The following is a 19,048-nucleotide window of genomic DNA, read 5'->3' as shown; positions in this document are numbered from 1 at the left end:
GGGAGAGAGGGGGGGGGTGTATTGCTGAATAGGAGCGTTCAGGCACCTAAAATTGTAGAAATTAGGCACTGGTGTCTACCCCTGTGTACTGTGCACGTGATCACACCGTGCGGCACATGCGGAGGCAGTAAGCCGAGGGGATGCTAAGTCAGTAAGAGTCGGATGGTAACAATAAAGGAAAGCGACGACATATGGCGTGAGAGTGTATGTAAAGTAGTAAAAAAATTAACATTTTGGATATAATGTCGAGGTAGCAAGAAACACGCGAGTATTACAAGTGAAATAATGAAACAAGTACATAAGTTTTGTCAATATTTGACAAAATGTCTAACATGATTAATCAATACGATGCAGACGATACTAGATTTGCATATTAACGACAGATACCAGAAAAACAAAGCGAACAGTAATGATTTATTGTGGATTTATTTTGAAGCACTATAAGCCCCCTGTTGTTCCTGATGTATACAAAAGATTTAGGAGACGATCTGAGCAGCCCTCTTAGATTGTTTGCGGATGATGTTGTCATTTACCGTCTTGTAAAACCATCAGATGATCAAAACGAATTGCAAAATGATTTAGACAAGATATCTGTATGGTGTGAAAAGAGGAAATTGACTCTAAATAATGAAAATGTGAACCATTGAAATCAGTACTAAAAGGAATCCGCTAAACTTGGGTTATACGATTAATTCTGAGAAACTATAGGCTGTAAATTCAACTAAATGCTTAAAAATTACAGTTAGGAATATAAACTAGAACGATCACATGGATAATGATGTGGGGAAAGCAAACCAAGCTACAACTCTTAGAAAATGCAACAGGTCTAGTAAAGAGACTGATTACAGAACGTTTGTCTGACCTCTTTTGGAGTATTGCTGTGCGATGTAGGCTCTGAATCTATTAGGACTGACTGAGTACATCGAAAAAGTTCAAGAAAGGGTAGCTTGTTGTGTATGAGGGAGATAGTGCCACGGACCAGATACACGAATTGGGGTGGCATTTTTCACTGTGGCAGGACCTTCTCACGAAATTTCAATCATCAACTTCTTCCTCAAAGTGTGAAAATATTTTGTTGGCACATGCTTACATAGGGAGAAATGGCCGTCATAATAAAATAAGAGAAATCCGAGCTCGCACCGAAAGATTTAAGCGTTCGTTTTTCCAGCGCGCTGTTCGAGGATGGAACGGTAGAAAAGTAGCTTAGTAATGGTTTGATGAATCTCTCTGCCAGGCACTTAATTTTGAGTTACAGAGTAATCATGTAGACGTAGATGAAGTGGAGAAGACAGATGCCCATATTTTTTAACACAAATACTATAGGATTCAGCGCCCAAGAATAAATACTGTATGTCTCAGATTCTCTCACTTTAATTTCCGTCTTTAGTCAGATAAGATCGTACAAAAATAAAAGTCCTGCGCAAATAAAAAACGTAAAAAAAGACATTTACAGGGCATAAACACTAACAGACAGTGCTTATGCTACAAAGTAAACATCCAAAACACTTGAAATTATTTAAGTATACGCAGATTACAGCAACAATTTCACGACGCAGAACCGCAGTCGTAGTATAAAGTAACTTCGACGAGGTTGTGAAGAATGTTTTGAGGAATTATTTGAGGATAGGAACCAATGTCCGCAAATGTCACCCAACGACGCTGCAACCATGCAAGCTATGGTCACCAACGAATACCACAAGCCCCCTTATTCGGTGCTGAACATGATTTTCTACTTGGAGCAACGGCAAGGGGAATTTCTTGCAATGGATCTGACAGTATCCAGGACGTTAGATAGCGCGAATGAGTCCACGTGTGTTACAGCGACACTGCAGAAACCCATCAGAGTGACGACGGCAAAGACTCCAATGTACGAACTCGGAGTCTATTGCTGAATCAGTGCCCTAGCGACAGGCGCTGATACCCTTTATATCGGCTTTTGTAGCGCCCTCGGATGACGTTTCCAGGCATGGGTTCATGTTCCCAATCAGTTCGTCAAAACATCCTTTACAACCCTAGAAGTTTTTCATTTTGTTCAAATGTGTGTGAAATCTTATGGGACTTAACTGCTAAGGTCATCAGTCCCTAAGCTTACACACTACTTAACCTAAATTATCCTAAGGACGAACTCACGCACCCATGCCCGAGAGAGGACTCGAACCTCCTCCGGGACCATTCATTTTGTTACATCGTGTACAGAGGGTGAACCAGAACTACGCCGACAAACTTTCAGAACTGGTAGTATCGACCAAAACAAGGAAAAAAGTCTAGTGAACAAGGACTCTAAAACCCATACCTTTAGAGCCAAGAAAACTTGTTCAGAAGATGAGAAGTGTTTCACAGTAGCGACGATTAATCAGTATTCTTGACTCTTAATGTAGGCACTTTAGATCCAATGTTTAATGTACACTTTCTTTTTTTGGTCCATACTACCGCTTCTCAAACTATTGAAAGCAAGGAACTCTCCGTAGGAGAGATGTGTCTCGCAGTAGCGTAGATGAATAAGTACCCATAGCTCTTAAGATAAACATATTAGGGCCCATCTCTCCTAGACATTTTTTCTTGTTTTGATCCGTATTACCACCTCTGGAAAATTGTCGGTGTAGTTCTGGTTCACGCTGTGTATGCGGGTTGCGTTTATTATCTGGCTTTTCATTTATTTATTTATCCTGGCAAGATTACATATCTTATATCTTACCAAGCATTTTACGTATTTTATGTTATATTCACGCAAGGAAGCAGTTATTACAAAAGGACGTATATTCACCTTGGGATACCACATTACGAGTAACTGTAACATAAACAGTGGAGAATAGTAGTAATTATAGTAGAAAAATAGCAGTGTATATTGGTTCATGATAGAGTAACAAAGGCAGATTACAATCAGGTAGATTTAAATAAAGAACACTTGCAGCAATGGACGTGAGGAAAGTGATGGGAGTGAGAGAGAGAGAGAGAGAGAGAGAGAGAGGGGGGGGGCGGGGAAACATGAGAAAAAGATGGCTCTGAGTACTATGGGACTTAACTGCTGAGGTCATCAGTCTCCTAGAACTTAGAACTATTTAAACCTAACTAACCTAAGCACATCACACACATCCATGCCCGTGCCAGGATTCGAACCTGCGACCGTAGCGGTTGCGCGGTTCCAGACTTTAGCGCCTAGAACCGCTTGGCCACTCCGACCGGCGAAACATGAGAAGAATATACATAATAAATAAAGGATGAAAGGAAGTGGTGAGACTGATTCATTAACGAAAAGAGAAGAAAAGCATAAATAGAAGAGGCTGAGAGAATCTGCTTTGCTGTTTGGCAGACAGATATGTATCGATACCATAGGCGTCCATAAGGGGAGGGGGAGGTTGGGTTAAGAGTGGGCAATGATACCTCTTTCCCCGGAATCTGGGTATAACTTTTAAGTCAACACTAAATTCTCTCTAATTTCTGCCAGTAATTATCTGGGGCGTTATTAAACTTAAGAATCCACATTATCGATCACGATAGAAAATACTGTGACTACCAGCCTAGAGATTTTTTTTCTTCACGCCACTCATGAGAAATTACGCTGATTCCTTGGTACCATGTCAGTTTCGACACTACTCTCCAGTCAAGAGTGATGCCAACTTTTACACGAAAATACTGAAATAGAGTCTCCAGTCTTTTCTGTACTATTTCCTCGTACAGCCATTTTCCTGCTTCAGAAAGGGACCGGTTCTGTACCCTGAACCGCTGATTTCAGGATTTCAGAACAACATAATCAATGCACTTCCCCTTCCCCAAGAACGCCCTCCTACACTTGCTTCAGAACGGAATCGCAATAGTAGTTAATAGTTTGCAATGCATGATACGACCTTGCAGGACCGTTGAACAACGCTGCAGCACATTGAAACCACATTTGGAATCTCCCATGGGAGCGTTCATCACATGGTTGTCGATATTTTGGGAAAGCGTAAAGTTTCATCTCGGTAGGTCCCAAAAGAGTTGAATCAGAGCCGGGAGCGTGTGCAGTGTTGTGAAGAAATCGTCCGACAGTTTCGAGTGAATGAAGACAGCTTTCTTCCAAGGTATGTGACGATGGCTGAAAGTTGGGTTCACAACAAAACAATAGCCACAACATTGGAAACTTCCTTTATCCACTAAGCCATAGAAATTCTGGGTGCAAAAATTACCCGGTAAGGTGACGTCATCGGTCTTCTGGGATGCAGAAGGGTAATTATGGTGGATTACCAGTATAAGGGCGTAACTATCAATGCCTCACACTTTTGAACCCTCCTGCGTTGTTTGAGAGAAGAGATAAAGAAAATAAGGCGTGGAAAATTGGTGCGCGAAGTGCTTTTGCGTCAGGACAACGCACCGGCGCCCAGAGCCCTTGCAATACTGGAAACTGCGCGTGACTGCGTGTTCGAATTGTTCCGTCATCCGCCATATTCTCCAGATTTCGCTACATCATGCGTTTTTCTTTACCCAAACCCAAAAAAGGACCTCAAAAAATGACAGTTTGACAATGATGGTGCAGAGATTAATGCTGTGAACGCTTGGTTGGACTTGAAATCGAAGACCTTATATTTGAATGGTTTTCAGAAATTATCTGAGCGGATTAGAGTACCGAGAATTATGTTGTTGTGGTCTTCAGTCCAGAGACTGGTCTGATGCAGCACTCCACGCTACTCTATTCTGTGCAAGCTTCTTAATCTCCAAAAACTATTGCAACCTCCATCCTTCTGAATCTGCTTAATGTATTCATCTCTTGGTCTCCCCCTCCGATTTTTACCCTCCGCGCTGCTCTCCAATACTAAACTGGTGATCCCTTGATGCCTCAGAACATGTCCTGCCAACCGATCCCTTCTTCTAGTCAAGTTGTGTCACAAATTCCTTTCTCCCCAATTCTGTTCAGTACTTCCTCATTCCTTAAGTGATCTACCCATCTAATCTTCAGCATTTTTCTGTAGCACAACATTTCGAAAGCTTCTATTCTCTTCTTGTCTAAACTATTTATCGTCCATGTTTCACTTCCATACATGGCTACACTCCACACAAAACCTTTAAGAAAAGGCTTCCTGACACTTGAATCTATACTCGATGTTAACAAACTTCTCTTCTTTAGAAACGCTTCCCTTGCCATAGCCAGTCTACATTTTATATCCCTTATACTTCAACCATCATCAGTTATTTTGCTCCCCAAGTAGCAAAACTCATTCAAAATACTTTAAGTGTCTCGTTTCCTAATCTAATCCCCTCAGTATCACCTGATTTAATTCGACTACATTCCATTATCCTCGTTTGGCTTTTGTTGATGTTCATCTTATGTCCTCCTTTCAAGATACTGTCTATTCCCTTCAACTGCTCTTCCAGCTCCTTTGTTGCCTCTGACAGAATTGCTATGTCATCGGCAAACCTGAAAGTTTTTATTTATTTTCCGTGGATTTTAATCCCTACTCCATATTTTTTCTTTTGTTTCCTTTACTGCCTGCTCAGTATACAGATTGAATAACATTGGGGATAGGCTACAATCCTGTTTCACTCCCTTCCCAACCACAGCTTCGTTTTCATGTCCCTCGACTCTTATAACTGCCACCTGGTTTCTGTGTAAATTGTAAATAGCCTTTCGCTCCCTGTATTTTACCCCTGCCACCTTCAGAATTTGAATGAGAGGATTCCGACCAACATTCTCAAAAGCTTTCTCTAAGTCTGCAAATGCTAGAAACATAAGTTTACCTTCCCTTAATCTATCTTCTAAGATAAGTCGTAGAGTCAGTATTGCCTCACGTGTTCCAAGATTTCTACGGAATCCAAACTGATAAACCTCGAGGTCGGCTTCTACCAGTTTTTGGGGATGTGAATAATTCCTTTTAGTATTTTGCACCTGTGGCTTATCAAACTGATAGTTTGGTAATGTTCACACCTGTCAACACCTGCTTTCTTTGGGATTGGAATTATTATATTCTTCTTCAAGTCTGAGGGTATTTCGCCTGTCTCATACATCTTATTCACCAGATTGTATAGCATTGTCAGGGTTGGCTCTCTCAACGCTATCAGTTGTCTACTCCTGGGGCCTTGCATCGACTTAGGTCTCTCAGTGCTCTGTTAAATTCTTCACGCAGTATCATATCTTCCATTTCGTCTTCATCTACATCTTCTTCCATTTCATAATATTGTCCTCAAGTACATTGCCCTAGTATTGACCCTCTACGTATTCCTTCGACCTTTATGCTTTCCCTTCTTTTCTTAGCACTGGTTTTCCATGTGCACTCTTGATATTCATACAAGTGTTTCTCTTCTCTCCAAAGGTCTCTTTAATTTTCGTGTAGGCATTGTCTATCTTACCCCTAGTGATATATGCCTCTACGTCCTTAAATTTGTTCTCTAGCGATCCCTGCTTAGCCATTTTGCACTTCCTACCGATCTCATTTTTGAGACGTTTGTATTTCTTTTTGTCTAATTCATTTGCTACATTTTTATATTTTTACCTTTCATCAATTAAACTCAACATCTCTCCTGGTACTGAAGGATTTTTGCTAGCCCTCGTCTTTTTACCTACTTGATCCTCTGATGCCTTCACTATTTCATCTCTCAAAAACCACCCATTCCTACAACCTCTGATTCTTTCAGAGGTTGGAAATGTCTTACAATTTAAAACCTGGTTCCTAAATGTCTGTCTTACCAATACATAATCAATCTGGAACCTTCCAGTGTCTCCAGGCCTCTTCCACGTATACAACCTTCTTTCATGATTCTTAATCCAAGTGTTAGCTATGATTAAGTTATGCTGTGTGCAGAATTCTACTGGGCGGCTTTCTCTTTCATTGCTTACCGCCAATTCAATATTTAACTCCAATTTTCCTTCTCTTCCTTTTCCTACCATCGATTTCAAGTCCCCCATGACTATTAAATTTTCGTCTCCCTGCACTATCTGAATGATCTCCTTTATCTATAATACATTTCTTCAATCTCTTCGTCATATGCGGAGCTAGTGGACTACTGTGATAGGCGTGACTACGTGTCTATCTTTCCTACAATAATGCGTTCACTATGCTGTTCGTAGTAGCTTACCTGCGCTCCTGTTTTTTATTCATTATTAAACCTACTCCTGCATTACCCCTATTTGATTTTGTATTTATAATGCTGTATTCACCTGATCACAAGCCTTGTTCCTCTTGCCACCGAACTTCACTTAATCCCACTGCAACTAACTAACTTATTCATTTCCCTTTTTTAAAGTTTCTGACCTACCTACCCGATTAAGGGATCTTCGATACGTAGAACGCCAGTTTTGTTTCTCCTGATAACGACGTCCGCTTGAGTAGTCCTCGCCCGGAGATTCAGATGGGGGACTATTTTACCTCCGAAATATTTTACCCGAGATGACGCCATCATCATTTAACCACACCGTAAAGCCGCATGCCATCGGGAAAAATTACGGCTGTAGTTTCCCCTTGCTTTCAGCTGTTCACATTACCAGCACAGCAAGTCCGTTAGGTTAATGTTACAAGGGCAGTCAGTCAATCATGCAGCCTGTTGCCCATGCCACTACTGAAAAGGCTGCTGCCCCTCTTTAGGAACCACACGTTTGTCTGGCCTCTCAACACATTCACCTCCCTTGTGGTTGCACCTTCGGTACGGCTATCTCTTTCGCTGAGACACACAAACCTCCTCACCAACGACAAGGTCCATGGTTCAGGGCGGACCAGGTATTATATTGAAAAATAAACTGGTATTATGAAATTTGAGTCATTCTTATTTGTTAGGTTGGAAACGTTTTGGCCCCTCCACCCCTGTATGTTTCTGTACATGTTATTAAAAGTGTATTACTTTGAATCCACATGTGTATGTTTATGGTCTATCTGTTGCTCATCACAGAGAGCAGCACGTAAATAGGAAACCACTACGAAAATAAAGCTTTAACATTTTGTTTTTGTATCTCTGTAAAAGAGAAAAAATGGCGATGTAGTTAATACTGAATTTACGCCAGATTCTGCCCTTTGGGCTATAAAGAAACTGAATGAATCCGTAAACAGCTGTGACTGTCGGCACTCTCCACCCACTGCCACTAATAATACATGAACAGCCGCTGTTTTTACGCCCTCCATCCACAGAAGCTTGCTGTTCTTGACAATCTCACTCTATGTTTTCGGCTCACATAACGAAAGCAGTTGGGAAAGAGGGTTGCATTGCTCGGCGTTGCGTTTCTAGTGATTATAGTGCCACTTACGGTTAGACCGTAATACAACTTTCTTGGAATTGAAATAATGGTGGTATTATTATTGTCTAATTGAACTGTGAATGCCATATACACTGATACGCTAAAACATTATAACCACTAACTACCGCGACGGTGGATGTTCATGGTGGCGTTGCGGGCACCTGACGCGCTAACAGAAATACGTAAGCGGAGCGAAAAGGTACGTGGCATCACCCTAGCGAAGATATGGCCTGCAAACGGGGAAATCCATTAAGATAAGCGTCTTTGGCAAAAGGACAGATTATTATTATGGAGAGCGTGTGAACGAGTCTCCCGAAAACGGCGTGACCGGTCGAATGTTCAATTTTTACTGTCGTGAGCGTCTATGGAAACAGGCAAAAGAACAATGAAATTGCCACTACGGGCTAAATGGTTCGACATCCACGACATATTACAGAATGTGGGGTTCGGAGGCTTGTATGCTCTCTAAAGTAGGACAGATGGTGATCAGTCCCATCTCTGTCAAAAGAGCAGAATATTGCTGCACACACAAGTGTTTCGAGGCACACGTTCATGGTACATTCTTGAGCATGGAGTTCTGCAGCGGGCCACCTCTACGTGTTCACATATTGACTCAACGACGTCGTCAATAAAGAATGCAGTGGACACAGGCCATCGAGTTTCGACCGTCGATCAATGGAACCTTGTCGGCTCTGGGTTAATCACATTTTTGCTACAATAGGTCGATGGTCGTCTTACAAAGATCGTCATTGAGGTGAACGGCGGCTCGAAACGTGCATCGCAGCAAGGAAGTAGCCTGGTGCGAATAGTATTATGCTATGGGAGACGTTCTCCTGTGCTTGCATGGGACCTGTGTTGGTAATCGAAGACACCATCTCAGCTGCGAACCACTTGCATCCCTTCATCCTTCACGTCTTCCCCAACGGCAATGTCATCATTCAGCAGTATAATTGTCTATTCTCGGAACCAGAAGCTTTATATAGTGGTTTGAGGAGCATTATAGCAAACTCCCAATGTCACCTCGACTATCAAATTCGCCTGATGTAAATCCTATGGAATCCATTTAGATCACTATTGGCTGCTATCACCGCGTATGCAAATCAGCGGCCAGGTATGCACGCGAATTACAAGACTTGTGCGTAGACATCACATGCCACATACCACCACAACCCTACCATCAAACTGTCGAATGACTGATACGCAAAATCACAGAATCAGTGATGTATTTCGTTCCAAAGACGGACAAACAAGCTATTAAGCAGGTGACCGTAATGTTTTGGATCATACGTGTACCTTGATACTATTCTGCGTTATATGAATACTGAGATAGATATACTTCGCCAGTTTGTCGTTGTGAGTACGTATGGTAAAAGTATTGGATTTGAAGAATTATCCATGGACTAGATTTTAGTCCTTCGTTAAGAAAAGTAAAGAGCTTCGATAATTTGGAGTAATTGTTAAACTTCTGGAAACCATGCCATATCTGTATGCGTTACTCAGCACTGTAAATATGTATTTCCAAATAGACAATACTAAGTCCCAAGAACACGTTGAAATAAAGAGATGATGGAGTCGCAGGTGGCGATCTCTCCAGATTAGTTAAATTACATATTTATCTTATATGTGGAGTAGATCACTGTCATAATCGTTGTCGCTGAGGTGAAAGAGAATAGATTTCAAGAGCATGTCTGACAATTGTTCTAGCAGTTTAATTTTGACATTAGTGATAACTACAAAATATTGTCCCTAAAACCGCGTTACCCTCATACGCCAGTAGAAATCATACAATTGCATTTGTTCACTCATTGTACCAGAAAGTAGGTCTATAATGATTACACTTGAATGTAACACTAACATATCCTTGTACACATAGCTTGACGCGGTGCAAGGCACACTCAGTAAGAAATTAGGACACTTCACCACGTAGAGTACATACAGAAGATAGTGATTACGCAGTGAAAAACTGAATGAGCAACGAAAATGTACTTATGCCTGTCATAGCTATATTGACATCATCTCCCTCCTAAAGAGTTAGTATTTTTTGGGGGCCAGTAGGTTATTCGATACACTTTGCAAATGATGGAGACATTTATTGAGTTTTTCCTATGCTGATTTAATGAGAAATAATTTTACAAAGCGATTTCCAGAACACTTTCATCAGTAATATCAGGTAGAGTTAATCGTAAATATCACGTCTGGAATCTCTTGATGTATTGCAGAAATATGTGCAGGAAGTCAGAAACCCCAAAGTACCCTAGACGGCGGTCCTGGTGGCCCTGGTGAGCCAGTAGGCTGTGGGCCTTCAGTAGGCTGTGGTCCACCAGTTGGTTGGGGCCCTCCAGTTGGTTGAGGACCTCCAGTGGGTTGACCTGTTGGTTCAGGGCCCCCAGTTGGTGTGCCAGGTGGTCCAGTTGGTTCAGGACCTCTAGTTGGTGTGCCTGGTGGTCCAGTTGGTTGGCCTGTCGGGTCAGGACCTCCAGTTGGTGGTCCAGGTGGTCCAGTTGGTTGTGGCCCCTCAGATGGTCCAGGAGGGCCAGGTGGAGTCTCCTGACTGCGGCATGCTGACACCTGAAGCACAATGGTTTGCTATAAACTACATGATACATTCTCTTTGGAATGTGTAGGTAAGAACAATATGAAAGCAAGGTTATGCGAAAACAGTGCAATTCCTAAGATGTGCTAGACACTGGAGCCATATTAAACTATCTCGGAAAGTGGTACACAGAGGACTGTAGTTTTATTCAGCAACTGTGTACCCACTTATGGAGCCACTTAGGAGTCGTTATAATGCCCAGCTTAGACATACTGTCGATATGGCTTCATACTTTAAGGGATCGAGAAACGATCATTAGTGTTGTCATGACATATTGCTTTTGACATCTTTGTAGAGGAACTTTGTGGTCATGATGTAGAGAAATAACAAGTATGAGAGCTTTCCTAATCTCATTTAGTACACATATCAGTTGCAAGGGTTTCAGAGGCAACTAATCAGGACCTATTATATAAAGTGAAGAGCAAAATTAACCCATTATAGATACAAGGGACTTCCGCCTCAATGAGGAGTTTGACAGCTGGCCATAGATGTTTGCTGAAACAGCTGTCAACAACTCTGTCACACACTTACTGTAAAATGGTACATTAGTATATTTATTCTGTTCAGGATCTGTTAATGGGTACATACGCAACGAAAGGAAGAAGACAAGAATATTAACGACTAACAACTTGTCGATGGTGCGTCATTAGAAACGGATCACATCCCCGGATTTCTTAAGTGAATCCGCAGAATTTTATCGAAGGGAACAGCGCGACATTTGATTTAAGCGATTCAGGAGAAGAACACAAAGTCAAATGTGGATGACCTGGTGGGGATTTGATTGGTAACGTCCCGAGTTCCATCCCAGTATCTCAAACACTGCACTCACTGGACAACCTGCATCGGGTTTGAAAAAAATGGTTCAAATGGCTCTGAGCACTATGGGACTTAACATCTATGGTCATCAGTCCCCTAGAACTTAGAACTACTTAAACCTAACTAACCTAAGGACATCACACAACACCCAGTCATCACGAGGCAGAGAAAATCCCTGACCCGGGCGTGGGAAGCGAGAACGCTACCGCACGACCACGGGCTGCGGACATAGGTTTGAAAAAGTTCTATTTATTTATCGAAAATATAAATTTTAGACTTGCTTCCTCCTCTGAGTTCTACCACTTTCGGCTGATATAAGTTCTGTAGAATTAAGGTCAGAAGTACTACAGCTTCAAAAAAAGGTGTGTAAATTACCACATTTTCTCATTTATTTTCCATGTAGAATGTTATGAACGTAAACATCGGTAGAAGTAAATGCTTATTTTTACATATACAGCCATCTCCACAGAGGGTGTAGACGTGACTGTACCAGTAAAGTTATATGAAGCACGAGTTTCTGTTTGTATTTTCTCAATCTACAGGCCACACTACTCACCACAAGACACAGTAGGAGAGCTGCCACTGTCGCCCTCATGTTGATGGAAGTGCTGAGGTGAGCGTGGGCTACAGAGCTTTTATAAGGCTCGCCAACGCCTGATCTGGAGTAATCGCGATTCCGTGACTCTTCAACAAAGGACTTCAACAGAGTAAAATGTTCCGGGGGTAAAATAGTCCCCCATTCGGATCTCCGGGCGGGAACAACTCAGGCGGACGTCGTTATTAGGAGAAACAAAACTGGCGTCCTATGTATCGGATATCCCTTAATTGGGTAGGTAGGTTAGAAAATTATTAAGGGAAATGGATAAGTTGAAGTTAGATATAGTGGGAATTAGTGACGTTTGGTGGCAGGAGGAAAAAGACTTCTGGTCAGTTGAATACAGCATTATAAATACAAAATCAAATAGGGGTAGTGCAGGAGTATGTTTAATAATGGGCAGCGCGGGATAGAGGCTAGGTTTAAGGCGTGTTGCCACGGTCCGGGCGGCTGCATCCACCGGAGGTTCGATCCCTCCCTCGGGCATGGGTGTGTATGTCGTCCTTGGCGTAAGTTAGTTTAAGTTAGGTTAAGTAGTGTGTAGGCTTAGGGACCGATGGGCTCAGTAGTTTGGTCCCTTAAGAATTCACACACATTTGAACATTTTTGTTTAATATGTATAAAAAATAGGAGTGCAGGTAAGCTACTACGAACAAAATAGTAAATGCATTATTTGTAGCAAAGATAGATATGAAGCCCAAGCCTACCACAGTAGTACAAGATTATATGTCCACTAGCTCCGCAGGTGACGAAGATGTTGAAGAAGTGTATGATGAGATAAAAGAGATTATTCAGATAGTGAAGGGAGACGATGATTTAATTGTCATGGGTGACTGGAATTCTTTAGTAGAGAAAGGAAGAGAAGGAAACGTAGTAGATGAACATGGAATGGCCGGCCGCTGTGGCCGAGCAGTTCTAGACGCTTCAGTCCAGAGCCGCAGTGCTGCTACTGTCGTAGTTTCGTATCCATCCTCGGGCTTGGATGTGTGTGCTGTCCTTAGGTAGGTTTAAGTAGTTCTAAGTCTAGGGGACTGATGATCTCACATGTCAAGTCCCTTAGTGCTTAGAGCTATTTGAACCATTTAAGTATGGAATGGGGATAAGGAATGAAAAAGAGGAAGTCTCCTCGTAGAGTTCTGCGCAGAGCGCAACTTAATCATAGCATAGGTTTAATAATGAATAAAAGACAGGAGCGCAGGTAAGCTACTACGAACAGCATAGTGAGCGAATTATTGTAGCAAAGATAGACACGTAGTCACGCCAATCACAGTAGTACAAGTTTATATGTCCACCAGCTGCGCATATGACGAAGAGATTGAAGAAATGTATGATAGATAAAAGAGATCATTCAGATAGTGCAAGGAGGCGAAAATTTAATAGTCATGGGGGACTGGAAATCGATGGTAGGAAAAGGAAGAGAAGGAAAATTGGAGTTAAATTTTGAATTGGGGATAAGCAATGAAAGAGGAAGCCGCCCAGTAGAATTCTGCACACAGCTTAACTTAAACTAACACTTGGATTAAGAATCATGAAAGAAGGTTGTATACGTGTAAGAGGCCTGGAGACACTGGAAGGTTTCAGATTGACTATATAACAGTAAGACAGAGATTTAGGAAACAGGTTTTAAATTGTAAGACATTTCCAGGGGCAGATGTGGACTCTGACCACAACGTATTGGTTAGGAAGTGTCGATTAAAACTGAAGAAACAGCAAAATGGTGGGAATTTAAGGTGATGGGACCTGGATATACTGAAAGTACCAGAGGTTGTAGAGAGTTTCAGTGAGAGTATTGGGGAACGATTGATAAGAATGGGGAAAAGAAATACAGAATAAGAAGAATGGATGGCTTTGAGACATGAAATAGTGAAGGCAGCAAATGATCAAGTAGGTAAAAAGACGAGTGCTAGCAGAAATCCTTTGGTAACAGAAGAGATGTTGATTTATTTGATGAAAAGAAAACATATAAAAATGTAGTAAATGGATTAGACAAAAAGGAATACAAACGTCTCAAAAATGAGAGCGATAGGATGGCTAGAGAACAAATTTAGGGATGTAGAGCTATATATCACTAGGGGTAAGATAGACACTGCGTACAGGAAATTAAAGAGACTTTTGAAGGAAGAGAACCACCCATATGAATATCAAGAGTGGAGATGGGAAACTAGTGCTACGAAAAGGCGGGAAAGCAGAAAGGTCGAAGGGGTATGTAGAGGGTCAATACTAGGGCGATGTGCTTGCGGACAGTATTATGGAAATGGAAGAGGACGTAGATGAAGATGAAATATGAGATATGATACTGTGTGAAGAATTTGAGTTCTGAGAGACCTATGTTAAAGCAAGGCCCCAGGAGAACACAACATTCCAAAAAATGGTTCAAATGGCTCTGAGCACTATGGGACTTAACTGCTGAGGTCATTAGTCCCCTAGAACTTAGAACTAGTTAAACCTAACTAACCTAAGGACATCACAAACATCCATGCCCGAGGCAGGATTCGAACCTGCGACCGTAGCGGTCTTGCGGTTCCAGACTGCAGCGCCTTTAACCGCACGGCCACTTCGGCCGGCACACAACATTCCATTAGAACTACTGATAGCGTTGAGAGAGCCAACCCTAAAATACTATCCCATCTGGTGAGCAAGATGTATGAGACAGGCGAAATACCCTCAGACTTGAAGAAGAATATAGTAATTCCAATCGCAAAGAAAGCAGGTGTTGACAGGTGTGAACATTGCCAAAATATCCGTTTAATAAGCCACAGCTGCAAAATACTAAAACGAATTATTCACATCCCCAAAAACTGGTAGAAGCCGACCTCGAGGCTTATCAGTTTGGATTCCGTAGGAATGTCGGAAGACGTGAGGCAATACTGACCCTACGACTTATCTTAGAAGATAGATTAAGGAAAGGCAAACCTATGTTTCTAGCATTTGTAGACTTAGAGAAAGCTTTTGAGAATGTTGGTCGGAATCCTCTCATTCAAATTCTGAAGGTTGCGGGGGTGAAATAAAGGAAGTGAAATGCTATTTACAATTTGTACAGAAACCAGGTGGCAGTTATAAGAGTCGAGGGACATGAAAAGGAAGCAGTGGTTGGGAAGGGAGTGAAACAGGATTGTAGCCTATCCCCAATGTTATTCAATCTGTATACTGAGCAAGCAGTAAAGGAAACAAAAGAAAAATATGGAGTAGGAAATAAAATCCACGGAAAAGAAATAAAAACTTTGAGGTTTGCCGATGACACAGCAATTCTGTCAGAGACAACAAAGGATGTGGAAGAGCAGTTGAAGGGAATAGACAGTATCTTGAAAGGAGGACATAAGATGAACATCAACAAAAGCAAAACGAGGATAATGGAATGTAGTCGAATTAAATCAGGTGATACTGAGGGGATTAGATTAGGAAACGAGACACTTAAAGTATTTTGAATGAGTTTTGCTACTTGGGGAGCAAAATAACTGATGATGGTTGAAGTATAAGGGATATAAAATGTAGACTGGCTATGGCAAGGGAAGCGTTTCTAAAGAAGAGAAATTTGTTAACATCGAGTATAGATTCAAGTGTCAGGAAGTCTTTTCTTAAAGGATTTGTGTGGAGTGTAGCCATGTATGGAAGTGAAACATGGACGATAAATAGTTTAGACAAGAAGAGAATAGATACTTTCGAAATGTTGTGCTACAGAAAAATGCTGAAGATTAGATGGGTAGATCACATACAGAATGAGGAAGTAATGAACAGAATTGGGGAGAAAGGAATTTGTGGCACAACTTGACTAGAAGAAGTGATCGGTTGGCAGGACATGTTCTGAGGCATCAAGGGATCACCAGTTTAGTATTGGAAAGCAGCGTGGAGGCTTAAAGTCGTAGACGGAGACCAAGCAATGAATACACTAACCAGATTCAGAAAGATCTAGGTTGCAGTAGTTTTGAAGACGAAGAATCTTGCACAGAATAGAGTAGCATGGAGAGTTGCATCAGACCAGTCTCTGTACTGAAGACGACAACAACAACATAATACTCGGCACACTAATCCGCATAGATAACAAGCAGTGACGATCAGTTTTCAGTGTTGCGAGGCTTTGAGCGCTGGTGCGTTGTCCTTGCGCAAAAGCACTCCCCACTCCAATATTCTGGGCCTTTTTTTCTTTATCTCTTCTCTCAAACGACGCAGTAGGGTTTAGTAGTATGATGCATTGATAGTTACGCCCTTATGCAAGTAATCTACCATAACTACCCCTTCTGCATCCCAGAAGACCGATGAGATCACCTTACCAGCTGATTTTTGCACGCAATATTTTATTGGTATAGGGGATGAAGGATGTTCCCAATGTTGTGGCTATTGTTTTGTGGTGAACCCAAGTTTCATCCATCGTTACATACCTAGCAAGAAGCTGTCTTTATTCACTTGAAATTGTCAGACGATTTCTACACAACAGTACACATGCTCCCATCTCTGATTCAGGTCTTTTGGGACTCACCGAGATGAAACTTTCCACATTTCCAAAATATCTACAACAATGTGATGAATACTCCCATGGGTGATTCCAAATGTGGTTTCAATGTGCTGCAACGTTGTTCAGCGATCCTGCAAATTTGTATCATGAACTGCATTCATTTTCTCATCAGTGGCAATGGTGACAGGCCTTCTGCTGCTTAGTGCATCTTTCTTTGCTTGAAGTCGGACATCCTGTTTTTCACTGTTGCATAAGACGGAGCAGCAAAACTAACAAAGCTGGAGCCGCGAAATTTGGCTTGCATACACACAAAGCATCACCATAAAAGTAAGTCGTGTTGTGTGTGCGAAACATTAGGGTAACTATCTCGGGCTGGAAACTTTTCGACCGTCGCTGGTAATTAAAATTCACAAAGCGCATATTCATAAAGACAGAAAAAAGAGACTCACCTTGGGAAAGTGTCTGCTGCCACCTCTTCAACCTAGTTAGGAAATTATTTCAGCCCTTTATCTCCTGAATTGCTAGTATAGTGGATGGGTGCCAGGAAGTGCTGTATTAAAACTCGGCGAGAACTTTCCAAATGATTTATTTATTTCCACTACAATGCTCCATTCACCTCGGTGCACATCACTTGGCCCTGCAATGCTGAGGGAGTACCCCAGCGGGCTGTGTAACGCAACACTGTGTAGTGCCGGCCTTGTACGCCAGCGGAGTGCGTCATCGTCAGGACCCTGCAGTTGAATCAGTGGTCTGCGTCCCTGCCGACTCAGCACTACTCAGTGAGGGCTGCAGGTGGCCAGCTGTGTCTTCCTCGCCGGCGTGGCTGAGATCATGGCGACCAACAAGCGCCCGCTATCCAGAGTCCGTATCTGTGGCCCTCGCCTCTGAAGTCTCCGGTGAGTGTCGGGAGCCGAGATGACTGCCTTTTTTGCTACACTAGGTCGATTGTCCTCTCCACAAAGGGAGTCATCAAGGTGAATGGCGGTTCGAAAAGTGCTTCGCTTCACGGACGTATATTGATGGAAGCAGTATTATGCCTTGAGAGACGTTCTCCTGTACTTGCATGGGCCCTGTGTTAGTAATCAAAGACACTCTGACAGATTCAGACCACCTGCATCCCTTCATCCTTCATGTCTTCCCCAGCAGTGATGTCATCATTCGTAAGTATAATTATTCATGTCTCGGAGCCAGAACCGTCATACAGTGATTTGAGCGGCAATATAGCGAACTCACATTGACATCTCGACAACCAATTCGCCTGATGTAAATCCTATGGAACCGATTTAGATAACTACCAGCTGCGATCACCGCGTTGTAAATCAGCGGCCCGTTATTACACGAATTACATGACTTGCGCGTAGACATCAAATGCCACATACCACCACAACCCTACCATCAAACTGTCGAATGCTCGATACCCACAATCAATGATGTATTTCCTTCCAAAGATGGACAAGCAAGCTATTAAGCAGGTGATCATACTTTTTAGGTCATAAATTTGACTTTATGTTATTGTATCTTAGGTAGACATACTTCGCCACTTTGCTGTTGTGAGTAGGTATGGTAAAAGCATTGGTTTTCAAGAATTGTCCATGGATTAGATATTACTCTCTCATTAAGAAAAGTAAAGTACTTTGATAATTTGGAGTCATTGTTCAGCTTCTGGAAACCCTGCCAGATGTGCATGTGTTGCACAGAACTGTAAAATTGTATTTCAAAAGAGACCATACCAAGTCCCAAGAACACATTGAAATAAAGAGATGATGGAGTCACAGCTGGCGATCTCTCCTGAGTAGTTAAATTATATATTTCTCTTTTATGTGACGGTAGATCTCTGCCATAACTGTTGTCGTTAAGGTGAAACAGGAATACATTTCAAGAGCATGTCCGACAACTGTTATATGCAGTTTAATTTTGACAATGGTGCTAGCTGCCAAATATTGCGTCTAAAATCGTGCTACAGTCATACGCCTGTAGATGTCATACAATTTCATTTGTTCACTCATTGTACCAGAAAATGAGTCTACAATGTTTTTACTTGAATGTTACACTAACATATCCTTGGGTACCTAGCCTGACGTGGCGCATGGCACACTCATCAAGGAATTAGGACACTTCATCACATAGAGTACACACTGAAGTTACTGATTACACAGTCAATAACTCAATGAGCTATGAAACTGTACTTATGTCTCCCATAGCTTTTTTGGTATCAGATTCATCCCCCTCCTAAAGAGTTACTTTTTTTGGCAGTAAGTTATTCGTTACACTTTACAAATGATGGAAACATCTATGGAGATTTCTCTATTGTGATTTAATGAGAAATAATCTCACAAAGCTATTTACAGAACACTTCCATCTGTATAATCAGGTAGAGTTAATCGTAAATATCATGGCTGG

General features: G+C 41.9%; 1 protein-coding gene across 1 annotated transcript; it reads right to left on the bottom strand.

Moving 5' to 3' along the window:
* Window positions 1-10,429: 10,429 nt before the first annotated feature.
* On the bottom strand, window positions 10,430-12,198 carry LOC126235495 (proline-rich protein 2-like). Its single transcript, XM_049944214.1, has 2 exons — window positions 12,160-12,198; window positions 10,430-10,762 (listed from the first exon to the last, which is right to left on the bottom strand). The coding sequence occupies exons 1-2, from the start codon at window positions 12,196-12,198 to the stop codon at window positions 10,430-10,432; spliced, it is 372 nt and encodes a 123-aa protein (XP_049800171.1).
* Between the last annotated feature and the right edge of the window lie 6,850 nt (window positions 12,199-19,048).

The sequence above is a fragment of the Schistocerca nitens genome, chromosome 2, assembly GCF_023898315.1.
Source record: "Schistocerca nitens isolate TAMUIC-IGC-003100 chromosome 2, iqSchNite1.1, whole genome shotgun sequence".
Classification (NCBI taxonomy): Eukaryota; Metazoa; Arthropoda; class Insecta; order Orthoptera; family Acrididae; genus Schistocerca; species Schistocerca nitens.
The sequence above is the reverse complement of the archived record's forward strand: the minus strand, read 5'-3'. Positions and strand labels throughout refer to the sequence as shown.